Source organism: Strix aluco, chromosome 1, assembly GCF_031877795.1.
Source record: "Strix aluco isolate bStrAlu1 chromosome 1, bStrAlu1.hap1, whole genome shotgun sequence".
NCBI classification, from domain to species: Eukaryota; Metazoa; Chordata; class Aves; order Strigiformes; family Strigidae; genus Strix; species Strix aluco.
In genome coordinates, this window is record NC_133931.1 from 124589398 (window position 1) to 124612950 (window position 23553).

General features: G+C 38.0%; 1 protein-coding gene across 10 annotated transcripts in view; it reads left to right on the top strand.

The window, feature by feature from the left end:
- NEBL (nebulette) overlaps window positions 1-14967 on the top strand; it is a 270025-nt gene extending 255058 nt beyond the window's left edge. For all 10 annotated transcript variants that reach the window (XM_074834325.1, XM_074834332.1, XM_074834260.1 and 7 more), the window contains 2 exons: window positions 4339-4454; window positions 10036-14967. In XM_074834325.1, the coding sequence (XP_074690426.1) occupies window positions 4339-4454; window positions 10036-10212 (293 nt within the window). In that variant the 3' untranslated portion in view covers window positions 10213-14967. The remainder of the gene's footprint in view (window positions 1-4338; window positions 4455-10035) is intronic.
- Window positions 14968-23553: the final 8586 nt, after the last annotated feature.

The following is a 23553-nucleotide window of genomic DNA, read 5'->3' on the forward strand; positions in this document are numbered from 1 at the left end:
GTTAGTGATAATGTCAGTAACACAGAGATGTACAATGATGCTGTATTCTGGCTCTATTGCAACTTCTGTGCTTCTCAGAAAATCTACAGCTTGATTTCTAGTGTCTTACAGACACTAGAATTAAGCACATAATAATCATTGTCTTTCTTTTTACTTCCTGCTCTCTCATGGTGGTGGTGGTGTTATAAAATGTTGCAATATTCTTTGTGAGTTTTCTGAAGACTTAGTAGTGAAATCATGAATTGAGATAACATCAAAATATGAAGAGAAGTAAATGCTTAAAACTGCATGATGTCTGTAAGAGTAAACGAAGTGATTGCTATTTTACATCTGGTGCAGTAAATAGCATGTGTTTCAGTAAATGGAAAAAGTTCAGTAGTTAGTAGTGGGGTACCATGGGTTGTCAAGGATCTGCTGTACAAAAGAATGAACAAGAGTTTAAGCATGTTTTGATAAAATATACCTTGTAACCTACCTTTTAAATGATTTTTCTTTTTAGCATAAACTTTTTTTTTTAACCTTGTAATTATACAATACCCTCTTAATTGTTCCTTTCCTGTTTTCACTGTCTGACCTTTTTCTTTCTCAGTTCTTCTCAAAGCATGTCCTGATCGGTACACACTCCGCAGACACCATTGTCTGGAGCAGCAAGTTGGTACTTGCAATCATTCTTTCAGCTTCTTTTTCTTGGAGGCTTCCTCTCTGTTTGCCTTTTATCTTGTTCATTCATTTTTCTCTCTTTTCTCTGGGGAAGCCTGTAAAGATATAGTAAGAGATATATGATAAATTTCTTCAAGTAGATAATTTAAAATGAATATCTGGCTTGCTTGGCAAGTGGGACAAGAAAAAAAAGTAAGTTTTGATACATCAGAATGCATCTGGTAAAGTCTTAATGCAACAAGAAAAAACATCCACCTGTACTTCTGGGAGCAATGGTCAGCCCTCGGCTCCCTCGCCAATAAATCTGGCTTCAGCTAAATGAATTTCATGTTCCACCACCGTGTTTTATTGTTCCCTTAGGTTAACTAAAACCATTGCTTTTGCTGCTGCTGCAGTCAATGATGTTATAGAACTTTATACCTTGGTCTGAGCCAAAAGATTGCAGTTAACTGTGGGAGATGATGATGAAGAAACATCAAACTCTTTTTCTGCATCATTTAATCTTACCTTGAATTATCTGTATGTCACCAGAAACACAGCTTAGATCGGTTGTCTCTTCACTAATCTGTTTATGATTCCCAAATAAACAACCATCTGGAGATTCAAGTAGCTTTTGTAAAAAATTGTTAAAAACTATTGATTGTTATTTGCAGCCCTACTACAGTATTCTTTTAATGAAAAAAAAGGATGGAATTATTTGATCAAGTGTCTTCCAACACTGATATGTGCTGATATATATGCTCATATATATGACACCTAAATAAAGGACTGGAAGGTAATTAGCAAAGCTAATCTTAGAAATTCCTTCTTTTTGTTTGTATAGAATCTTTTTCTAATACTTCAGCTTCTAATGCTTCCCAAAATTTCTCTTACTTTGAAAGAAATGCTTTATTTCCGTGGGCTTACGGTTTCCATTGTTGCAGGTATATTAGCAAACAGGTTTGCTGAGACAGTTTGACAGAATTCTCTCAGCTTACAAGAAGCTGATTGCAAAAGAGGAAAGCATGTCTCAGACCTGCTGCTGACAGTTGTCACAGAGGCAGAAGGCATGAGTTATCCTCCCCAAAATTAGCCTGTCAATTTGGAGCCTATAATGAAGCTGACCATCAGTAGGCTCGCTACCTTATGCTGACAAGGAATGATTGGTAGGAATTGAGAGAGATCTGTTTTGGGGATCAGGAATCAAGAGTAAAAAGTTTCTATCAGCATCTTCTCTTAGGAAGAAGAAAGGGACTCTCAGGGTGTCTGCCCCTGCCAGGGACCAGGAAGAAGCTACCAGCCCTTTGTCACTGTGGAGCGGGCAGGGTGCTGAGTGATCAGCAGCCAATGTTGGCTTAAGATACTACTTCCTATTAAGTTAAAAAGTTCAAGCTGTGCTCAGTTTTCAATGCACAAAACCAGTTCACTGCTCGTATTGCAGAGATGAGACTCCGTTGGCTTCTATGAACTTACCTACTGGTGGTAGTGAATTAGGCAAAATATATATTCATTCCATCTTGTTCGCAGAACCTTGATTAAATTATGTTTTTCTCTATTTTCTGTCAAAGGGCTACATCTGGTCATGTAGAAATAGATTGTAACAACACTGAAACAAATTATTTGATGAACTATTTAGGACTATTCACTTAATGCATGATAATCCTGTGAACATGTTAATGAGCAGCAATTCTCTGATGATTAAGCTGCTTTAAAATGTCTCATATGTCATTAGAATGAACTTGGCACTTCTGAAACATCCATTATTCATCATGTTCCAGTGTTGCATCTGACTGTGTATCACTTTAATTTCATTCACTTAGCAAAGCAATCTATTCATTACAATAGTTTGAAACATGTTTTCTAAATCAGAAAAACCCTAGTTAAATTACAGTATTATATTTACAAGTATAGTAGAGTAAAAAGTAACATCTCAAATTGTAATTACATACTTAGTGCATTTGAATATGCTAACTAAAACTAAATGGATGTTTTAAGAAGAACCTTTGTTGAAATCAGTGATTTTGTTAGCTGGGGAAGCGAGATAGGTAAAACACCTTGCTGAAAGCACAAGATTGATTTTTCTTTCTGAAATAGTTCAGCAAACATTTTCTCGGTAGTCCTTTTTCACACGCATTTATTGTCCTGATCACTTAAGCAGCAGAGAAGGACAGAGTATTATTACTGCAAATATGAATACTTCTTTTATTTTTTATGGAGGTTTCCTGCTGCTCCATATTTTTTCATTTTAGAAGTCCTGGGTCCTTCCATACATTGTGAACCCCATTAAATACTACATAAGCTTTGTTCCTTTCTGAATCTGTTTGTGATGGCTGCTCCAGAAGTCATTCTTACTTCCCAGCATGCTCAAGAGATGTATCTCAGAAAGTATCAGACTGCTGAATGACTCCATGTTCGAAGATTTTTGACTCATGAACTGCATGGGCTCCATCTTCTGTAAGCAGAAAACAGCTTTTGACAGAAGATTTAAGCAGAATACCAGCTAAATTGACCACTTGAAGAAGTATCAACAGAAATACATTTTCGTTCTGATGTAGCTAAATGAATTTCCAGTTGAACTAGTAAAATTTTGATAACAGTGGAGATGGGCTAATAACCTCCATACAAACCAGAAATCTTTATTCTCAGAGTGCATGAGAGTCTTGCAAAACATGCACAAATATGCGGTGACTAAACTTTTAATCTTTAGATTTTGAAAACAATTGCAGTCTCTTAATTTTGCTTTTAAAATTCTTATTGGGCTTGCTAGGAAAATAGTGAGTAGTCACTTATGCTGTGCTTATTTTTCTCAGATTTTTGATCAACCGTGTTTTTAACGCATTCTGTTTTGGTCTGTTGCTGAAGTAAAGTGTTTGAGCAGATATGGAAGGTTTATGAATGCTTTCATATTAAGCGATAGAGGTAGGGAGTCCTTGTTGGTTGTATTAACTCTTTCAGCAACTCTTGGTACAATAGAAGTCAGCATACTAATGATTAGCATATAGAATTGTTAAAATAATGTAAATATAATGTGTGTTGAAGAGATGGAACAATTGTGTGGTAAGACGAAGATGCTGAAGAAGGTAGACTTGAAAATATAAGTAACCATTAATCTCTCTGTGTTTGGTTAAGAATGTTGATGGAATCAGAATAAACTAAGAAACCCAACTGTGGGCTCACTTTTTTACATTTTTGTCTCTTCCTGTGAATCACAGCCCTTCTTTGTTCATAGCCCAATAAATAAGAGTTAGTTTGCAGTGAGTTAAGAATTAATTGCAGAGAATTTCTACTGAAGCATTTCAAAACTGTATTACTATATACTTTTTTTCATTAATCTTTCCTTTAAAAATGGCACTTTATGGCACATGATAATGTAGTGCGTCATCTATGGCAGTATCAAAGTTGAGTTAGTGATGTCTCAAGCTTTCGTACGCCTTTTTGTGGTCAGACTTCTTAAGGTACATTAAGCTTTTCCTTCCAACTAACCTTGATAGTGTTTGTAGATATATTGCTATAGCTTTGGCTAAATTTATGTGTAATTCAACCAATGGAAAGCCTTATGTTGTATATGGAAGTCATTCTGAACTGTTTCATACTGAGGAACTGTTACTTACAATGAAAATAATCTACAGTCTCTACAAAATTCTAGATAAGGACTTTTTAAAAACTTAATTAATGTGTCTGTATTTCTTTAACACGCAGCCCCTGTTCTCCCTGGGGCGTATCAGCAAAGCCAGTCCCAAGGATATGGATACATGCACCAGACCAGTATGTCATCCATGAGGTCCATGCATTCACAACCTCATTCAGCAGGTCTGGTGAGTATTGGATTTAAAGAATTATTTTATTTGGTAAGCAACATCATCAGCTATTGTAAAATCTCTTAAATATGAGTGAATTGGTCCCCTTGAGTTTTATAGTTGGACTATTTGACTGTCTTAGTCCTAAATGTAAGTGATAAGTCCTCATGTGTAAGAAAGATTGACTGAGGGCAGTGACAAGAATTTTTATGTCAGAATACATTAAAAAAATCATTTATGATCTCCAGAATGCAGAGAAATAACTGAATCTTCTACCTGCTTAAAACAAATAGACGCTTGGACAGCATTTCACAGGCTGAGCCCTGATGTTATGCTCTGTGATGAATTCAGGCTCCTAGCGCTGAATGAAAACCACTGATCTCTTAAGATCACCCTGTTGGTTTAAACTTGTTTCAGATTTTCTGACTTGCTGATTTTGTACTAGCAGGCTTTGTGTGTATCCATATTACTCATCTCTGCTTGTATAAAGCTAGCTCAGACTCCGTATTGGTGTGCCCTTTCTAATTCAACACAACAGTCATGTACCCACTCGTGCCTGAACCAGATCAAGTTATACTGCTGGGCGACTGAGAAGCAGCTTTATCATGAAACATGGCCACAGTCACGAAGTTCTTAATTGTGGTGGATGGGAATGTAAAGCTGGAGTAAATATTTCATTTTAGAAGTAACTGGTCATGAAAGGAGAGCTGAATGGGTGTTCAGCTGGGTTTTTTAGGAAAATGAGCTTCCTTTTTCTTTTTGAGCTCTTTACATATATAGTTCAGTTTTAATGCTTATGATATTTTTTGATATCATATCACTGCCTAGAGATTTTGTAGTTCAGATCCAGTCACCTTTTACCTTAAAAATATCTACTTGTAATTTTGAATTCTAAACTACCTTGAATAGATGTATATTTACTACCTCTGTCACCTTTTGTAGCGATGAAGAATTTAATTATGAACCAAACTTACAGCTTGATTAGGTGAAACTAGTGTTCTTTCAGACTGAAACTCCATGCCATTTTATATTGTAAAGATCATGACATTCTGTGAGGTTTGGGTGCTTCCAGACTTGCCAGTTTCTTAGCTGCTTTTGGCTGAGGGGCTAACTTGCTGGGAAGTCTGGGATCCAGGTACCTGCATCTTTGGGTGAGCCAATAACCTGAGAAACTCTTTGGGCATCTGTATGACAGCTGTGAGGCAGCTGATACTAGAATCAACCATTAATTTCCAAGGATATTGCAAGGCACTTGGGGAGCTGGCTGCTTTCCAAAAGGGCCAGAGTCCAAAAAGCGGGAGACCTGGAAGCCTCGGCTTTGCCAGCGGATTTGCTAGTCAATGGGGAGCAAAGCAAACAGCCTTCAAATCCAGCAGATAGAGAATGGAGATGCCTGGAAATCCTGAAATGTACTTAGCAGCCTTCGCAGCTATGTCGACAGGTATATGGCTACTATTTCCCTAATCTCCCAGTGACTTACCTGGTGGGCTGCCTGTTGAAACAATATAATTTCAGTTGTCTTGAGAATTACCATTTGCCTCTCCTTCCAGAATTGGGAATGTGAAGGTAATAGGAAAAGGAAGGGAGTGACATTAAAGCATTTTAAAAATAAAGGATTGACTGAGTGTCTTCTTTCAACGGGATTTCTTATCTCTTTTGTGAAGCTGTTTTCATTTGACGTTCTTTTAAGTGATAATAGCTGTTTATCATGGGGAAAAAAGGAAATAGCAAACATCATGGTTTGAACAGATCTTGTTGCTGTTAAAAACGGAGTGGGTTTCCTTGAAGACAGTAAACACCAAACATTTCCAGAGGGAGAAAATCAAGGACTGATGGCCTGGTGCTGACTGCTAACTTGCTGGTCTGGTGAGGAAGACAAAGCATGGTCTTATCACCCCCGGGGTGATGTTGCTGCTCCAGAAGAGGCATCTCAGATGCAGCTAGAAACCTGGCATGCTCCCTTGTCTTTCCCCTTCACATCAAAAGACTATCTTTTCTTTAGCCTGTGCAGTTTATTCAGGTGTGTTGGGCATGTTACACCCAGCTGTTGGGATGGTACAAGAGGGGTCTCAGTGTGTGATGGGGGAAACCCCTGGTTGTGGATGTGTTTAAATGTAGTGATTTGCACAGACTGAAGATTGATAGCAGTCTTGGAGGGCTTTTAAAAAGTGGTGTGGACATGCTGTAGGGATCTGACAAACTTACACAATGTTAGGTTCATTGCTGCCCATTCAGTTCTCGTCTTGGAGCAATACTACCAGAGATGCAGCATTGTCTGGCTAAGCCAGGCAGAGGGAAGAAAGAAATAAAAGAAAGTAAGAGAGGGAGGAGACTGGAGGAAAGAAATCCTAGCCTGAATAATGATCTTAAAGCACAAGTGGTGTTAGAGACTTAACTAAAAGCAATGAAGGTGACAAAGTTACACATCAGTGCCTGAGTTTGGCCAGGACATCTCTAGGGTGAGAGTGATTAAGATCCCATGGGTTATATCAGGGTGGAGATGATTGGAGAGTTAGCTGCTTTAGTAAAGGCTACACCATTCAGCGGGTTTGTGGCACTGTTATCAAATCAGGGTCCCCAAAAGACAGAAGTTCATTTTATAATCATGTCCACCAATTTCCTATATTGGGAAATAGAAATTTTCTAATTTCTAAATTTTCAAGTTTTGGTTTATTTAATTTTGAGCTGTGTTTTGTATCAGGCATTATCCTAACACAGTCTTGGTAGATTTTTTTTTTTTTTCTCCTGAGTTAAATTATGTTATTTTCTGATTCTTAACTTTTGTGCACTTTTCCCAAGCAGTTCTGCATAACGGACTGAATTAAATTGTTTCTCAGAGTACAGAGTGTTTTATAACAGACCCCTGCAGGCTGTTTGCCTCTTCAGAAAATAACAGAGGGTGTTCTCACGCTAAAAGTGGTAGGAAAACAAAACCTAGGTTGCAAGTTGACTTTCCTTGATAGCTCCTGTATGTGAAGGACACTGGAACAGGTACTGCTCCTTGCAAGGAGTGATGCATAGAATAAGTATAAACTGGTGGATGAAGTGGAAATATGCATCTGTCAGCTCACATCTGGCTGGGGAGCTGGGAATATGACAACTGAGCTTCAGTTCTTCATATGCACAAGACTTACTGTTCTGTCTAAGCAGTAGCTGCAAGTTAGACCTCTGAGGAGGTGGGAGATAAGTGAGTATTTGACTGTTTTGCAAAACCCCAACCTTTCTTATATACTCTTAGTACTTGCTAAACTCGCTACTGACAGAGGAATAATTCACTAAAATGCATTTTAAAAATCCCTGCTTTGAGTCCTTTAAGCATTGTAATTCTCAATTATGTAGCCCAGACTTCACTCTGAAGTGATAATTAGGCATTAAATGCTAACAGGATTATTATGGAGATTTCTCCTGACAGCCATTTAGCACCTAATTAGGTGTTAAGGCCATAAATTTAGGTTTCTCAGCAGCATTTAGGGCCCTAATAAATTTTTTTTAAGTTTGAAATTACCAGCTTGTCTTCACAACTGTGCCACCACAGTGATGTAGTCAAGCTGCCTTAAAGGAGACAGCAGTAGTATGTCCTATGCCATGATGCTCAAAGGATGAGTGAGCATCCTTCTGAGTGAGCAAAAGCTTCTCTACTTTTTTCCAATTTTATATTAGTTTAATAAAACATTTAATCTCTTCCTCCAGTCTTTGCCCACTGAAGGGAGACATATAAGCATGGCTCAGAGAAAAATCCATTCTCTGCCTTATGCCAGATATAGACTTACTACCATTTTTCTTAAATGGACCTTTTTTTGAAATAAATAGTTTAAAGGACTAACTGCTGCTGAACTTGATGTAATAGCATATTTTTCACCGTTTTTCTGGAGTTAGTTTCAAGGCTCAGTAGAGAGATCAGTTGAAATAGTTGGAAAAAAAGAAAGATTCTCAAAGGCGTGTACCATTCCTTAGGATCTTCCGACTGCTAGTTTTCTAGTTTGTGAGTCTTTAAGGAATTTTTGGTGATGATAGAACCCTCCCAATTAGTTGCTTCAATGTAGTGCATAAACAATGATGCTTTTTTTCATCACCTTTCATGAATGCTTGGAAGACATTAAGGAACCACCAAGAAACCATATACCTCTGGTTGGAAATTGCTCTTGGTCACAGCCTGTAGGGCAGCAACATTACAAGGCATGGCAGAGAACAGTTATACAGAGCAAGACTCAAATACACTTCAGAGAGGTTTGTCACGAAAGGTTAAACACTCCAGTGTTTAACCAGGAGTTGATTCCTCTGTAGTGTTTAATCTCACTACCAATGATAAAGGCAAAATCAAGACAAAAAGTGTATTTCTAGCATGAGAACAATAATAATGAGTTGCCTTATAGTGCTTGGATTAGATGATCCCACATTTCCAACAGGTGACAAATGGCCTACTGTGTGTGAAGGAATCTCCATCTTTTCTGAAAATAATTTCATTAAAAACCCACAAAAAATATATGAGATGGAATAAAACCAATGCAGAGTTGTTTTCCTCAGCTGGGAAGCAGAACAAAGTTTGCTGTCTCTTAAAAGGTTCAGACAATAGTACTATACATTAATTCAAATATTTACTGTTTTTATCTTTTTTATCTTTAAATCATTCTCTTTAAATTCAGCTAGATATGGTGACATATCAAAAATTATTGGTAAAGAAATTGAATATTATCAGTGATGCTTGAACTGCTCTTGACTTCTGTCAAGAGACAGTATAAGGAAAAGAAAGTACTCCTGGGAATTTTAAAAAGAGCTAGTTTTGTTCTGCTGTTAAGATGCAAGGGGAGACTGTTCCCTCTGATTTTGAGAATCCACATTGAATTCCAGTAAATGATAGAATTGTGTTGGTTATGAGTGGAAATAAATACTCTACTAAGAAAGAAAATGGAAATCTTGCCTTACAGTGGACAGAGTCATAGAGAAATTTGGCTTAGCTAAATGATAGGACTTTGTGTTCTGTTTAGATCAATCTTTTATGTGAATGTGCAAAAACAAGTATTCATAAAAAATATTTTTGCAGATGTTTCGAAATCTTGTCTTTTTTTTTTTTTTTTTTTTAGATAATCGATTCCTAATTCTTAATTTGGGGTAAAATCCTAATGAAGTGAAGGACATTCAGTGAGATGCCAAAGTTAATGGACCTGGATGAAGACTGTGTTTCTCTTCTGTAGTGAAGAGACAGGAGAAGCTGTTTGGGAATCATGGAGATAGGGAGCAGAAGCATAGCTAGCCATGGCTGGGTACAATGAACTGTTACTAGTGAATATATGAAAGAACAGTTGGAATATTTCAAGAGGCAGTGAATGGCTTGAAATTTGTTTGTATGAGGACTTTGGACAATGTAGGTTCACAAAAATAATTATTTTGGTACTTGGAAAAAGAGGCTATATTCACTGTATATTTGACAGGGTGGGGGGTATACCATTTCTTTTCAACAGATAACTTGTGATTTCTCTCTCTGCCTTGCTCCCTCTGTTCTTTTTTTCTGCTCTTTTAATTTTCTTTGTGCAAAGAACAGAAAGAATCTATCTCTGTTTAGGCCTGAGACTTTACAGCCTTGTTTTCTTTCCTTCAACAGAGAACATACAGAGCTATGTATGACTACAGTGCTCAAGATGAAGATGAAGTTTCCTTCAGGGATGGTGATTATATCATCAATGTTCAACCAATTGATGATGGCTGGATGTATGGTACTGTTCAGAGAACTGGGAAAACAGGAATGCTTCCAGCAAATTATATTGAGTTTGTTAACTAATTTTTGTCTCTAGTCCTTTAAGCTTTATTATGATTTACTCAAAATCTAACCTTTTAAAAAAAGTCAGAAGAATCTTTTAAGAGTACATGTTCATTACTTTATCACTGCTATAAGAGTCTGCATTCTCACTCAGAATCCAATTTAGAGTCCTTTAAAGTAAAGATAAATTATCAACAAGAAGCTCAGAGCTTTGAAAACAGCATTGCTTATAATAGTGCTCCCTCAAAATGAAAAACATATATGGAAGCCTGGTGCTGCCAATCCTATAAAGATTTCAGTCAATTAGCTGTGAAGGGGAAATACCTTTTCCCTGCACCTCAAAGACATTATTTCTCTTTATAATAACAACCATAAAATCGATTCACTTCTTATGGCACTCTGAAGTCACACTCAGTTAACACACTGAGTTTGAACACATCTTCAAATTATTAGGGAGGTGTTTAATGTTTGAGCAGTTAGCATCCTAATAAAAATAAAAATGTTGAGTAGATAATTTAGTCATTTGAAATAATGACAAGTGATATGCTAGTGGAAAAAAACAAATAAGAAATCCTACTGCCCAGCAGCCTTACAGTAAACAGGTCTGTTTCGACAGCCAAAATTTCCTGATTCTCACATACCCACATTTATTCCTGGATTACCCATTTTCTCTTATTTCCAACTGTGACCTCTTCTATCAGCTTTGCTTGCATCCCAGTCCATCAGTTAGATCCATGCCTGGTTCTTCGGTATCTTTTCCACAGAAATTTCCTTGCAAAGACTATCTAGACTATAAAACCTGTCAACTCTTCTGTTTCCTTCTAATAATACTTAGCATTTAAATAGAAACTTCCATTAGGGCAATGTACAACCAATACTTCATGTTAGTTCCTTTACCTTCACCTGTACTGCTGTAAATAAATATCCTGTGTGAGGCCCCAGTGCTGTGCAGTCACACAAAGCCTGCAGTCACATCCTTCCTTCCTACCACAGGTAACTTGCTTAATGGCTGCTTTGCTGATGAGCTAATGTACCTACCCCTGCTGCAGAAATACTTGCACCTCCATTGAAGAGTGGAGGAGAGCTCTGGTTATTGTAGTGCATTTCAGCTCAATGGCCTATTGCTTCAATTTCCTCCAGAAATTTTGGTGATCCAACAGTGGGTTGTACGCTTGCCAAATGATGAACGATGGAGAAATACTATGTTTTCTTTTACTGATCTAATCTTTCTCATAAATGACACTGAAGGAAAAACTAACCAAACAGAAGTCCAACATACTCTATGCCATCATGCTTCAGTTTAGCCATCTGTAGAAAACAGTAAAAATATTTTGCTGACAAACCTTCACATACGCTATTTGGTGTCCATTAACTTATGATCAGAACTGAGAAATCCAGGTCTCAGTCTGTGAGGCTGAGGAGAGGATCAGGTAACTGGTGACATAATGGACCTGTGAGAGGGTCTGTGTCATCAGGCTTGGGTCACAGAGAAGTTGCTTTTGCTTTAACTGGGTGCCAGGAGGGTGCCGTGTTCCCTCCCAGGGAGAAACTCTGTAAGGAAGGGCAAAAGAGTTCAAGATTCACGTGGGAACTTACTCCTGGATGCATACACATGTAAGGAAGAAAATGTTTTTGCTGATAGTATAATTTGTGGTGTTCAGCCATGTGATAGAGAATTTTAATTTTAGAGTAGCTCTCAGAATGTTGAGCCTGTGCTGGCTTTCTTCCATTTCTGAAATTTTTAAAGCAGAATTAAATACAGAGTTTATAGACAATTTTGTATTTCTCATTTCACAAAGTAAGCAAGCCTCTAATATCTAAAGAATAAAGAAGGAAGGCAGTACAGATTTGTTATGTCAACTGAAAATTGCCAATGCAAATACCGTTCTATTTTTTCATACAATTAGGAATTGGAAAGCTTATGCAATATTTTTTTAGGTGTTGCTAATACGGGGCTGATCCCAGCCGCCAAACAGGGTGGAATGACTGCATTAAAAAAAATAAATTAAAAAATGTCCATGACTCTAGAATTGCCTGTGCTTTCTTGTCAGCTGCCTGATTTCAAGGCTAAAGCTGACCAGAAGCATCTAACTACAAAAAATGTGATTTAAAACCAGGGATGCAATACTGTAAATATGCAGTCTGTATGGGCGACACTGCTGTCATTTAAAAGTCTTGAAAGTTTTGCTGCAACAAACCCTTATGCATTACTGGTGACTTTAAATTAGCAAGCTTTGTAATTCAAATAGCTTTTTCAAAAGGCTGATATGGTAAGCTGAGCTAGAAGCTAGAAGCAGTCTGCTTCTGTGTTGGTTTTCATCACTAGCCATCAACAGCAAGGAGAGGAATCCCATCTTGCGATGGCTGGCAAATTTTTCTGATTGATGCCTGAGGCAGAGCTTCTATCACTTGCTGCTGTGCTGCTTTATTAGCTGTGTAATGCTGACAACAATAAAAACAAGTTGTCAGTTTGTTAACCAGATATGAATAAAAAGAAATATAGGGAATAGATATATTGCATCAAGTTGCAATTTTTAGTGACTTATAAAAAAGAAAGTCTCCATCTATAAATTCACTAGCATTCTTCCTAAGTGAGGAGATGGCTTACAGTGTTGAACACTGTATGTATAGTGAAAAGTAAATCAGAAAATTAACGTTTGATAACGTTAGAGGACTATGTTATGCTAAACAATGGAAATAAAATTTTCTTTGAGTTTTGAATATTCATTAGCCTGGCAAAGCAGCTAAAGCAATTTGCAAAATAAAAAAGACCAAGAAAACAGAACAGTATGTGAATTGTATTTCTCTTGAGAATGGTATGTCAGCAGAATTATTAAGATCTGTTTTAAGTTACTCATTCATGTAGTCAGGTTTTTATGTTGTATATGCTTAGTAATTCGTGTTCATATGGAATGGTTCCTGCTTTTTGATGTAAAACAAACTTTAGTGTCATTATGCAGCTTTGTTCTAAGCAATGCTATCAAAGGCCCAAAATTATCAGAGTGCAATTATTAAAATGTTTTTTAAGATCTAAAATTTATAAGGTAGGGAAAGTAAGTCAGCAACTAAGTTGTGCCAGCACAGGTTTTACAAGGCATATGTTGGAGCCTGTTACATGCAGTGGGACATAGGGGTGAACAGATGTTATATGCTGTTCTGTCACCTTTAAAGTATAAATTCCTTTTTAACACAGCATGTTCCCCTCACTGTACTTTTTTCCTGTAGACAACATTTTTCTGGGGAAAGGAAAAGGCTTTTAAGGAGCCAAATTTCCCAGGATGTTCCAAAGTTCAGGTTGGAAGTTCACACATTCCATTTTAAGCATTTTAGAAATAAAGAGGATACAATGTGCTGTAATTCTTGCTAACAGAAGTATAAATGTAGAAAACAACGTAGACCATATTCATACATATATACAAGAACAAATGGGTGCCTTGCTTTTCATTACTCTTTCTTGCCTGGCTAATCTTCATTTTCTAAACAAAGCTACTTACAGATACTGCAGTTGTAATTTTTCATTATGGAACATTAGCATTTAATCTTGATGAAACAGAGTTTTCTTGATTACATTTGACATACCATAAACCACTTCAGCAGATTGGGATTTGACAGAGAATCACCTCCCATGGATTATATTTTTGACAAATGTGTCCCTACTGAGTGTTCCTTGGGGATATGGAAGGTCTCCAATACTTGGGAAAGGTAGTAATTCTAGTTTTTATTGTACAATGACTGCATGTCATCTTGTACAATGAAAAAGAAATGACAAATACAGAAGTCTTTGGCAGAAAGTAGTACAGGGTATAAAGTGTTAGATTTTAATTATGTTGATTAATACTCCATTTAAAATACAGAATATGCTTTAGTTAGTAAATGTTTAAATGATATACTGAAACAGACAAAAGATGCTGTTGAAAGAAGATCTCCAAACTGATGTGCTGGCAAATGCAAAGTACTGGTGAGCTGTAGAAGAATAAACCATTTTGCAATGCTTTAGTGATTTTCTCCAGCTTTATGCCATAGGAACCCCATCTCTCCTTTTGAAAGAAAACCTGAAAGCTATATTTCCTAAACTGCCTGCACTACAACAGTATATTCAAAGGAATTTCATATGCTTCTTGTGTCTGATAAATAGAATTTGCATATTGTACTTAAGTTGTAATCCAGTTGTTGTTGACATTTGTTTAATTATTATTATTTTAGGGGGGAAATAAGCTATACTGTAGCATTTCAATCATGTGTATTTAATATTACTATTAGAAATTGCTAGACCATTGGAAGACAGCAATGACTGTATTGACATTGATTAGCATGATGTGGAAACTCTCTCAGCTGTTGGTTTTTGCAGTGTGATATAAAAAGCAAAAATGAACCGCTGTGCAGTTTGGCTTATGTTTGCTTTAAAGTGTGTAAAGTTTTAGTTATTTTGCAAAACTGTACTGTATTTGGGAGTACACAGCTATGAAGGTAACAACTGTTTTTCAAAGGACAGATATACTTACTCTTGGATTATATGATGTATCATCTTAATTTGGCTTTTGTTATGCAGAAAGTTAACACCAGCTATTAAAATATATTTTAGTAGAAATGCTTTAATTCCTGTTTCTTCCTCTACACTGTGAATATTTAAGCCTTGGTGGACTAGAGCAACATCATGCTGCCCAAAGTACTAACCTATGCAAACTAGTTCACATTTTAGTTGATGTCACAGTGGATGTAACATAGCAATTTATTTTGCATAACATTAAACATCATTCAAATAAAATATTAAACCCAGCACTATGTATGTATTATATTCATAAACAATACTCTGCAAAGCTACCATACCCATTAATATAAGCTATGAAAGATGTATATTTTTTTAATTAAGGAAGCTTTGAGTTTTCAAACTTAAGTAGAATATTTAGCACTATTATCTTCAAACTCGATAGTTTCCTAAAACACCATTTTGTTGCAGAAGGGCCATCTCCTTAGAGGGTTAATTTGCTTTTTAAGTCTGTATTTGTAACCCTTCCATAGAACAGCGAATTACATTCCATGTCCCTTGGTTCGTTTAAATAAGCAAACGTAGTAAGTGAAGGAGATCCACTGATTTGACTGATACCGGTTTGCTGGTCTTTGAATGGGCATTTGGTTAGGTGTGCTTTCAGTGCAACACTAATGAAAACAAATTGGATTACTGGCCTCTTTAAGACAGTTTTATATACAAATGTGGTTCCTGGGTTATCTTTATTCATTTACACAAATAAATTATTTTTACAACTTTGTAAGAAAGTTTAAGTTAAAATAAAATCCAGAAGTATTTTGGGACTGCTCTGCCTGTAGTTGAAGAGATTATTATGCTTAGGGACACATGTTTTATTTATTTGAGTGTTAAGCATACAGTCCAATGGACTGCATTAGAATCTTTTAATTTTTATCAAGTGTTAGTTTGAAGAAGGCTGTTAACAATGAATGAGGTCAAATGGCAGCTACAAATGGAGCTGGTTAGTTCATTCTGTGTAAGTGATGTACAGTTGCTACCACACTAATCTTCTCCTTAAGAAATACATGTTAGCATTTCCTATGAAGTTTAATTAGTTACAGAGCTCTGATTCCATGTTCTGTGGTGTTTTTATATATTGAAATGCTGCCAGTATAGCAGAATTCAATCTTTATATATACTGTAGCAAACAGCAGTTTTCAATAAGAAAAAAGATTTAAGAGCTGCCAGAATGGACCTCAAGCACTTGAAATGTGTTTTATTTGTAAATCCCTCCATAATCTGCTAGAGTAACCAGAGTACTTGATTTTCTATTTCTATACTAAATATATATTTCAGGTGAAGGCTCTCCTCCTGAGAGACACTGATGTGAAGTTGGTAGGAGTTGTGTGTTTGGCATCTGAAGGATTGTGTCTTTACTCAATAGCAGTGTCAAATCTAACAAATGGCTGAAATGAAGAAGGCTTTCCTGTCTCTACTGACCCCATAGAGTATCATTATCAAAAGGATCTGTGTATTGGCACTTGAAAGTCCTGTGGAGACCCTTCATGCTGCATATTGGATAGGTTCAGAGTTTCTAGCTGTCACTGCTTTTAGGATGCTCTCATTTCTGCTTTGTCACAGAACTGGGCTTTTGATGTTTTGTTTTTTTTTTTTTTTTTTTTTTAATTAACAAGAGTAAGCTGATTTTACATAGAGTTCTCTGTGCTGAGGGAATAGTTGCCCAATGCATTGGCTGTGACAAGTACTGCATGCCCTCCCTCCTCTCACTCAAACCACCAAGCCCAACCATGTCTCCAATCCTGTCCTGCAGTGTACCTCTCTCTTCTTTCCATGAAGCTTCCTGAAGCTACACTGAAATGGTATCACCAAATGATCCAGATTTGTTTTTTTCTTCCAAAGGATTCCTTTTATCATTGTTCTTTTAGTTATCTAGTTTTTTGTGCAGCCTCAAAAACAGTACTATCAGCATAAGGAAAGAGGTAGTAGTATGATATAGGTGGGAAGGCATGGCCAAAGTGAAAAGCCACAGATTTCTTATTAGGTTTTGCTACAGAGGTTAGTAAAGTCAACCATATGTCTGAGAATGCTGGTTGAACAACTAAGCTGTAAGCTGAGCAATACTGTGTAGGTGTGCTTGGCCTGTCTCTGTGCTTATGTCTGTGCTGTAGTGTCAGAAGTGACCATGGGGTAGTGAGCAGATACCTGGTCCAGCTTTTGAGCAGTTAGTCTGAATCCCAACATCAGGCCATACACTGGTGTATGGCATTTGTAAGGGCAAATTTATCCTTCCGGAAAATGAAACTTCAGAGAGTACAGAGGGAACAAATTGTCAGTTGGTTTATACTGCATCTTCTTGAGCCCTGCGGTAAGGAAACCCCTTGTGTACAGTCAGAAGACTGAGCCCCATGGCACCGCAGTGAGTTCCTAACTGAACTGTGTAAGTACCAGGATGAGATGATGTGCCACCGAGCTCACCTGCCTCACAAATTTGATACTGCATGATGGACTACGTGCTGGGCACGTGTTTAACAATGACAGCAGAAACTGGAGATTCATATTTATGCACTGTGTCCTAAATAGAGTCTAAGCAATCCTTGATTTTATATATTTTAACTTTGGTTTCTTTCCCACATGCCTGCTGTTGATAAAATCTGCATATGGGGAGGCCCATTCTCATGCAGAAGACTACTGGCTTGTGGCTTTGACCACTTGTGTCTACAGAGAGAGATCTCCAGGTATTAACATCTGGCTCTTAAAATAGTATTGGCATATAAATATCAATTTTCAATGATTTCACAAACAGCTGGCAGCTTTTCTTCGTGGCAGATTGTTCTTCGATTCAAGCCATAGTTTTTCCTCCTCCTCCATCTTTCTTCTCTTGACATGCTTACAGCCTCTGGGATTGTGTTGCTTTGGACAGTGCTCAAGGCACTGAGAAGAATTTAAATTGCTTGAAAAATGCTAGTGTTATCTCCCCATTAAGCTCTCCCTCTCCCAGCAGTTGTACACTGGCTTCACTGTACATCTTAGCCTTTTGCCTCCTCTTCTTTCAGCCAGCCTCTGACATCTCTGTCACCGAACCCAATGGGCTTGGGGCCTCTCCAGTCAGGCCTTCACACCACTTACTGCCCTCTATAGTTCCTGCATGCAGAAACTATAAACTTAAGGGTGGCTCACCTACCTGTTGTCAAGACCTTTGAGCAGAACTCAAAGAATATTAACACATGCCCATGTACCTCAAGGGGTGTTACATTTCTGTTGGCTCAGCTATGATCAATTCTTTGTGAAGAGTCCTCTTGACAGTGCTTTCGCTGTCCCTCCTTGCCTCTGGGTGCTTTTGGCTTCTGAGCTCAGCTGCTGATTTCAGAAAAGAGCAAGATCACATTTTTTGCTGTCTCATCAATAATCAAATCAATTCTTGTTCATTCTCTTCCTTCAGAGGATTAGCATCTTCATTATGTTATCCCTGATCTGGGGCTGAACTCTTGATTCAGGAGTCACTTTCTCTCCATCAGTGTTAGAATGAAGGTCTCATGCCATGTAGATGTAGTGTGTTGCTCACTGTGGAAGCTGTGTTGATAGGCACTACCCTGCTTCCTGGAACCTTTCAGTTCCTAGCACTGCTTATTCTGAATTAGACACATAGGAACTCTGTAAGACACAATTATCTGTACCAAAATCCAGCCTTTCTATAAATAATTATGTCACTATAAACACTTTTCCTGACTTCTATTTGCTCTGACTCAAGATGACATTGACATCTTGCTATTTCATAGCTTTTACTGACCTTAGGAAGCATACATCTAAAATGAGTTAGATGAATTAGGCTCTAAGGAACTGTTTAGGCAGACCTTGATAACTGCAGCTATTATGTAGTGTGGATATCTCAAGTTAGATGGGATAAATGGCATATTAGGTCTTGCTGGCAAGTGGTTCAACTAAGAACTGAGTTCATGTATTTGTTTGAGTGACCCAGCTATTCAAGAGACTGTCATTTTAATTTCTACTTCAGCAGTTCAAAACAAATACAAGAATTAGATGACAAGTCTTTATTAAGCTAATTAGCTGTGCTAATTAAACAATTTCTCTATCAACATGGAAGTGGAGAAAGTGAATTGGATAGTTTTGGCAAACCACGTGCAAGGTGGAGCAAACAAGCAAGTTGAGTGTCGGCCTAGGCATTTGGGTGGACATTCAGCATGCTTGCACTTCCAACCTTTATCCTTCCTTCTTCTAACTTTTTTTAAAAAGTAATGAGAAAGCTCTGCTCCTTGCAGCATGCCTTAGTGCATTGTCAGACAAATGAATCTTTAATGAAAGAATAGATTCAAGGGCAGATGTAAGGTCTTGGAAGACAACATTTTACAGTTGTGCTTTCAAATCTTAAAGTTACTTAACTTTTACTTTAGTCCTTTGCATTTTCTTTTGGCCCTCAAAACCCACAAAAATTATTTTGCTCTGCTCTGCTTTCAACATTGCATTCCTTGTGGCAGTTACCTTTGTGAGAAGGGAGAGAAATACCAGAAACATTGGAGTAGCTCAAATAACTTTCTCTTCCTACAATTTTTTATTGCTATGCTAAATAACACCTGTGAAATAGCCTCCATTCCAAGGCTTTTTATATCACCCTCAAGCAACATATCAAAGCAAGTAACATCTTCCCTGTTCAAATGCCACTGGCCATGATGCTCTGTTGCACAGCTGTGATTATTACGAAAGGAGGACATGTGCTACAATGACAACAGCTACAATCTTGACATTAGAGCAAGCACCTAGCAAAGACTCCTGTGAGACCTTTCTCAGCTCATTACTCCTTTGAAAATATTTGCCATCACTATGGTACCAGTGCTCTGTGAGATCAGTAAAGTTGCAACTTTGCTGAGATACAGCGAGGTGTTCAGGGCTCTGAAATGTGAGTAGGGATGAATAAGTGCCTGTGCCATCCCAGGTGAGGTTCAGCTTGGAGATGGTTTTGGTCTCAGCATTTCCTACCTGCTGTCAGGAAACTCTGAAGGGGCAATATATAGCATGTAGCTCTCACTCAGTATGTCCTGTGTGGCTGGACACATGTCATGGGTCATTTTTAAATCGTGTGGTGTCGAATGAGTGGGAGAATGCTCATGTTAGCCTTCAACAGATAGAAAATCCTCAAGCAGAAATGGATCACCTGGAAAAAGTGAGGGCCAAATCCCAATTTTGTGTCCCAGCTTTGTTAAGGGTATGGGTGCTCCTCACAAAGCTCTGAGAAAGTGGGAGGTTTTGCCCCGATGAACTGGTGGTGCCTTGCCTCTGCTGGTGGCAGCAGGTCCTTGGGTGCAAACCTCCTTGGGGCAAGTCACTCCAAGTGGGTGGCCTTGCAGGTACCTTCCTCAAAACCTGCAGCTCAGCCCTGTCATTTCAGCATTGGCTCAGTACCAGCAGATTTCTGAACTCTTATTATTATCTTTTTTTTGGCAAGTTGCTCTTTCTACTTTGTTGCATATTTTTATCTTGGGCAGCAGAACATTGGCTGTGGCAGAAGGGATGTGGGGATGTGTTATCCGAAGGTGGGAGTGCAGCTATGGAGGCGGTGGAGCTGGTGTGCCGGGAGGGGATACAAACCTGGGGGAGGCAAGAGGAGTTGCAGAACTGGAGGTACCCCAGTGGGCTGCAATAGACCAAGTCTGCTGGGAACTGGGCCCCGCCACTTGCCCTGTTCATGAAGGGCAGGAAAGGGTGATGGATGTTCAAGCACCTTTTCTCCTAAGTGGATATGTGGGCACTTGTGATGATTATTTTTCAGAGTTTCCAGGCCAACTACAAAACCTGGAGGAACAGGAGGAACGTTCCTGGAGTAAAACCTATTTTTTTTGCTTCAAATCAAATTATCCTTGAAAGCACTCAATGCCTCCCTTGGCCTACTGTTTTCCAAGCATAATAGGTTTTACCATGAAAACAGCCTTTATAGTTTCTTATTTTCTTTCTTTTTGAAGTGCAGACCAAGCTTGTTCTTGTTTATTTTATTTGGGCAGTTTCCTGCTGTGATGGGAGCAAAGGTCTCTTCACCTGGTGAAGACATTCAGAAACTGTCACTGGCCACAGTCATTTGCTGTAATCCTCCTGATGTGCATACACTAGTAGCTATATACCTATCCACATTTTTCTAAATCTGCATTTTTAGAAAAAATGTCCAGGAGCTGAGATGGAGATGTACATCAATATCACTTTTCCTCTTTTCGATTGTACACCGAAAGGGAAACTGAAGAGCAAAATACCTGCATGTGAGCTTTTAAAACTGCCTTACAGCACAGGGTGAGCCGTAGTCCATTAGTCCCCTTAGCAATAAGAAAAGGCAGTCATGTAAAACTGGCACAAGGGGGCAGATGTGCACCATTAAAAAGTCTTCATATTTTAAGATTGAGATTGTGTTTATGAATGATCAGAATTAGCTGCAGGACATAGTCTGGTAACGGTCTTGTTATGTGCTTAAATGTTAATTGCGTTTTAAGTAAAATTGTACTGTATATTTAATTATAATGAAAACTCACATTTCTACATAAAATCAAAAGAGTTTAGCAATACAAACTGATTACAAAATTTGATTTCCAGGGCAGATCAATAGCAGAGATAACTAGGGAATAAAAATATGTTTAGTTAATATTTTTTACTGGATCAGATGAGATGAGCCATTCAACTATCGTAATTCAACACTTAAAATATGAACATATTGGCCCCGTATTGTTGTGGTGCTTAAAGGCATCCTAGTGGTGCTTAAAGGCATCCTAGTACTTAAAGATGTGTAGGTGCTCCCTGAACAGTGATAATTAATACTTAGAAACCTGTGGTGGTGCCTATGGTGGTGTCTTAGGAGTTCATAGAGTTAAATGTGTGTACAAAATGCTGTACATGACTGCAAGAAAAAAGCCAGTGCAGGAGTCATGATCAAGGAAAAGCTGCAGGAAGAGGTGCTACAGCAGTAGAGATTTCATTATGCTATTAAAACAAGTTAATCTGCTGTGGAGACAACTACTCATGCAGTGATGGTTTTCCTCCCCAAACCTCTCCTTGCTGTGATGTACTCTGCATCTTCATTACCTGATCTGTTCTACATTTCATCTAAAGCAAATTAATATTTTTGATACTTTTTAAAAAAAATTACAAGACAATACTCAAGTGCTAGAGATAAAAGCATTAATTTTATATCATCTGATTTCATTAAGAATGAACTTTTATTGCTGGCTGGACTTGGACTTAACATAGCACTTTTTTGCTCAAGCAACACCAACTTCAAAATTGTCTCCTATTTAGATTCACCTGAAATACTTCAATATGCAAGACACAGAGATGAAACTTTGCAAGCACAGGGATATTTCATGACAACTTCACTGTGGCTGAGTTGAAATTAATGGAATTAATACAAGAGAATAAACTATTTACATATATATATATATATACAGGGGGAGCCTGCAATTTGGGAGACTTTTTTTTTCTGTGGAAGGAAAAGGCACTCAAGACTGTTTAAAATCTCAGTGTTTTATTGTTAAAATACCATTGTGCCAGCAGATGATTAAAATTTGCCTTGAAGCAGTGGGGGCTCTGTTCAGCTGGAGACAATGCAGAGGTGAGTAGATCATGCTTCCCTGCTGCCTTTCATGTTTCCAAGCACGTTTCTGAGCCTCACTTGGATTGTTTCAGGTCAAAAAATGAGGATGTTCCTTTCCAAACTGTTGATACCTGATTGTCAGAGTCATCTCTAACTGACGTTCCCTAAATATTTGATTTCTTCATTTTACCTACTGACCTGTATTACTGACAGGATAAAGCAGTCCCTTTGCCTTTTCTTTATATAGATGCTTTCTACATGAGCATAGCTTTAATCTCTCTTCCACAGTTGCCAAATGTCTTCATATGCCAGTTGCAAATAATTTCAGTTCTCTGAATTTCCTCCATTTTCTCTTTGTTTCTCTCATTGCCTAAAATGAGCACAAGGATTAGGAAAGCTTCAGCAGAAGCACAGAAAGAAGGACTTTTACCTTGCTCTAAGAACTGAAGCCAGTTATGTAGGGCCTCGCTGAGGTCCATGATTGTGATGGAGAGAGGACCCTGGGCAGCATCTCCTCCATCAGACACTGCTAAGACTCGACTTCTGCTCCCCTTGGGTTTCTGTAGGAAATCTGCTGCTTTTATAGCTCCACTTGTTTCCTCAAATTTATTAGCTACAAAATTACATTTCCTTTACTGCTTTCTTCCACCTTGGGTGCATGTGCCTGGGCCCTCTGTGGCTTTTCCCTATACTTGGGTATCCTGGTCTTGGAGATCCAGTTGATGTGCTCCAAGCTAGAATTGGCTAACATGGCAATGTAAAAATAATGATGATCAGAGCATTTGGGATGAAAGTGAGTTCAAACTCAGGCCAATGTGGACATCTAGATGTGGCTGTGTGGCTTCACCTCTCTGAGTAGAACTGAAGACTGACTCCAGCCCCTGGGAATGGGCCTCTGGGAAGCTATGCATTGAAGGCCTCATTCTTCTGGCTTTCTATGTGGCACCATGCAGGCTCCTCTCCTTTATTTAATAAATAAACATAAATGTAGTAAAGTGACTGATAAGTGGTTAGTTGCCATGATTGCCCTTTTCCAAGCTTTGAGTCTAGACACTATGGTTACTTTTAAGGAATCTCCATGGCCTTTAATTTTCAAAAGTAATTGCTTGTGGTTCATTGAATTCCTTAGTTATGTCCCTAGCTCCTTAGCCTGGATATCACTGGGATGCATTTTTAAACATTTTTCTACACATTCTCTTTTCTAGTCACAATAACTATTTCTACATAATTTTACTAGTAAGAGTTCCAAAGCTGCTTTTAGCTTGTATTTTTGTTATGTTTTTTTCTCTACAGA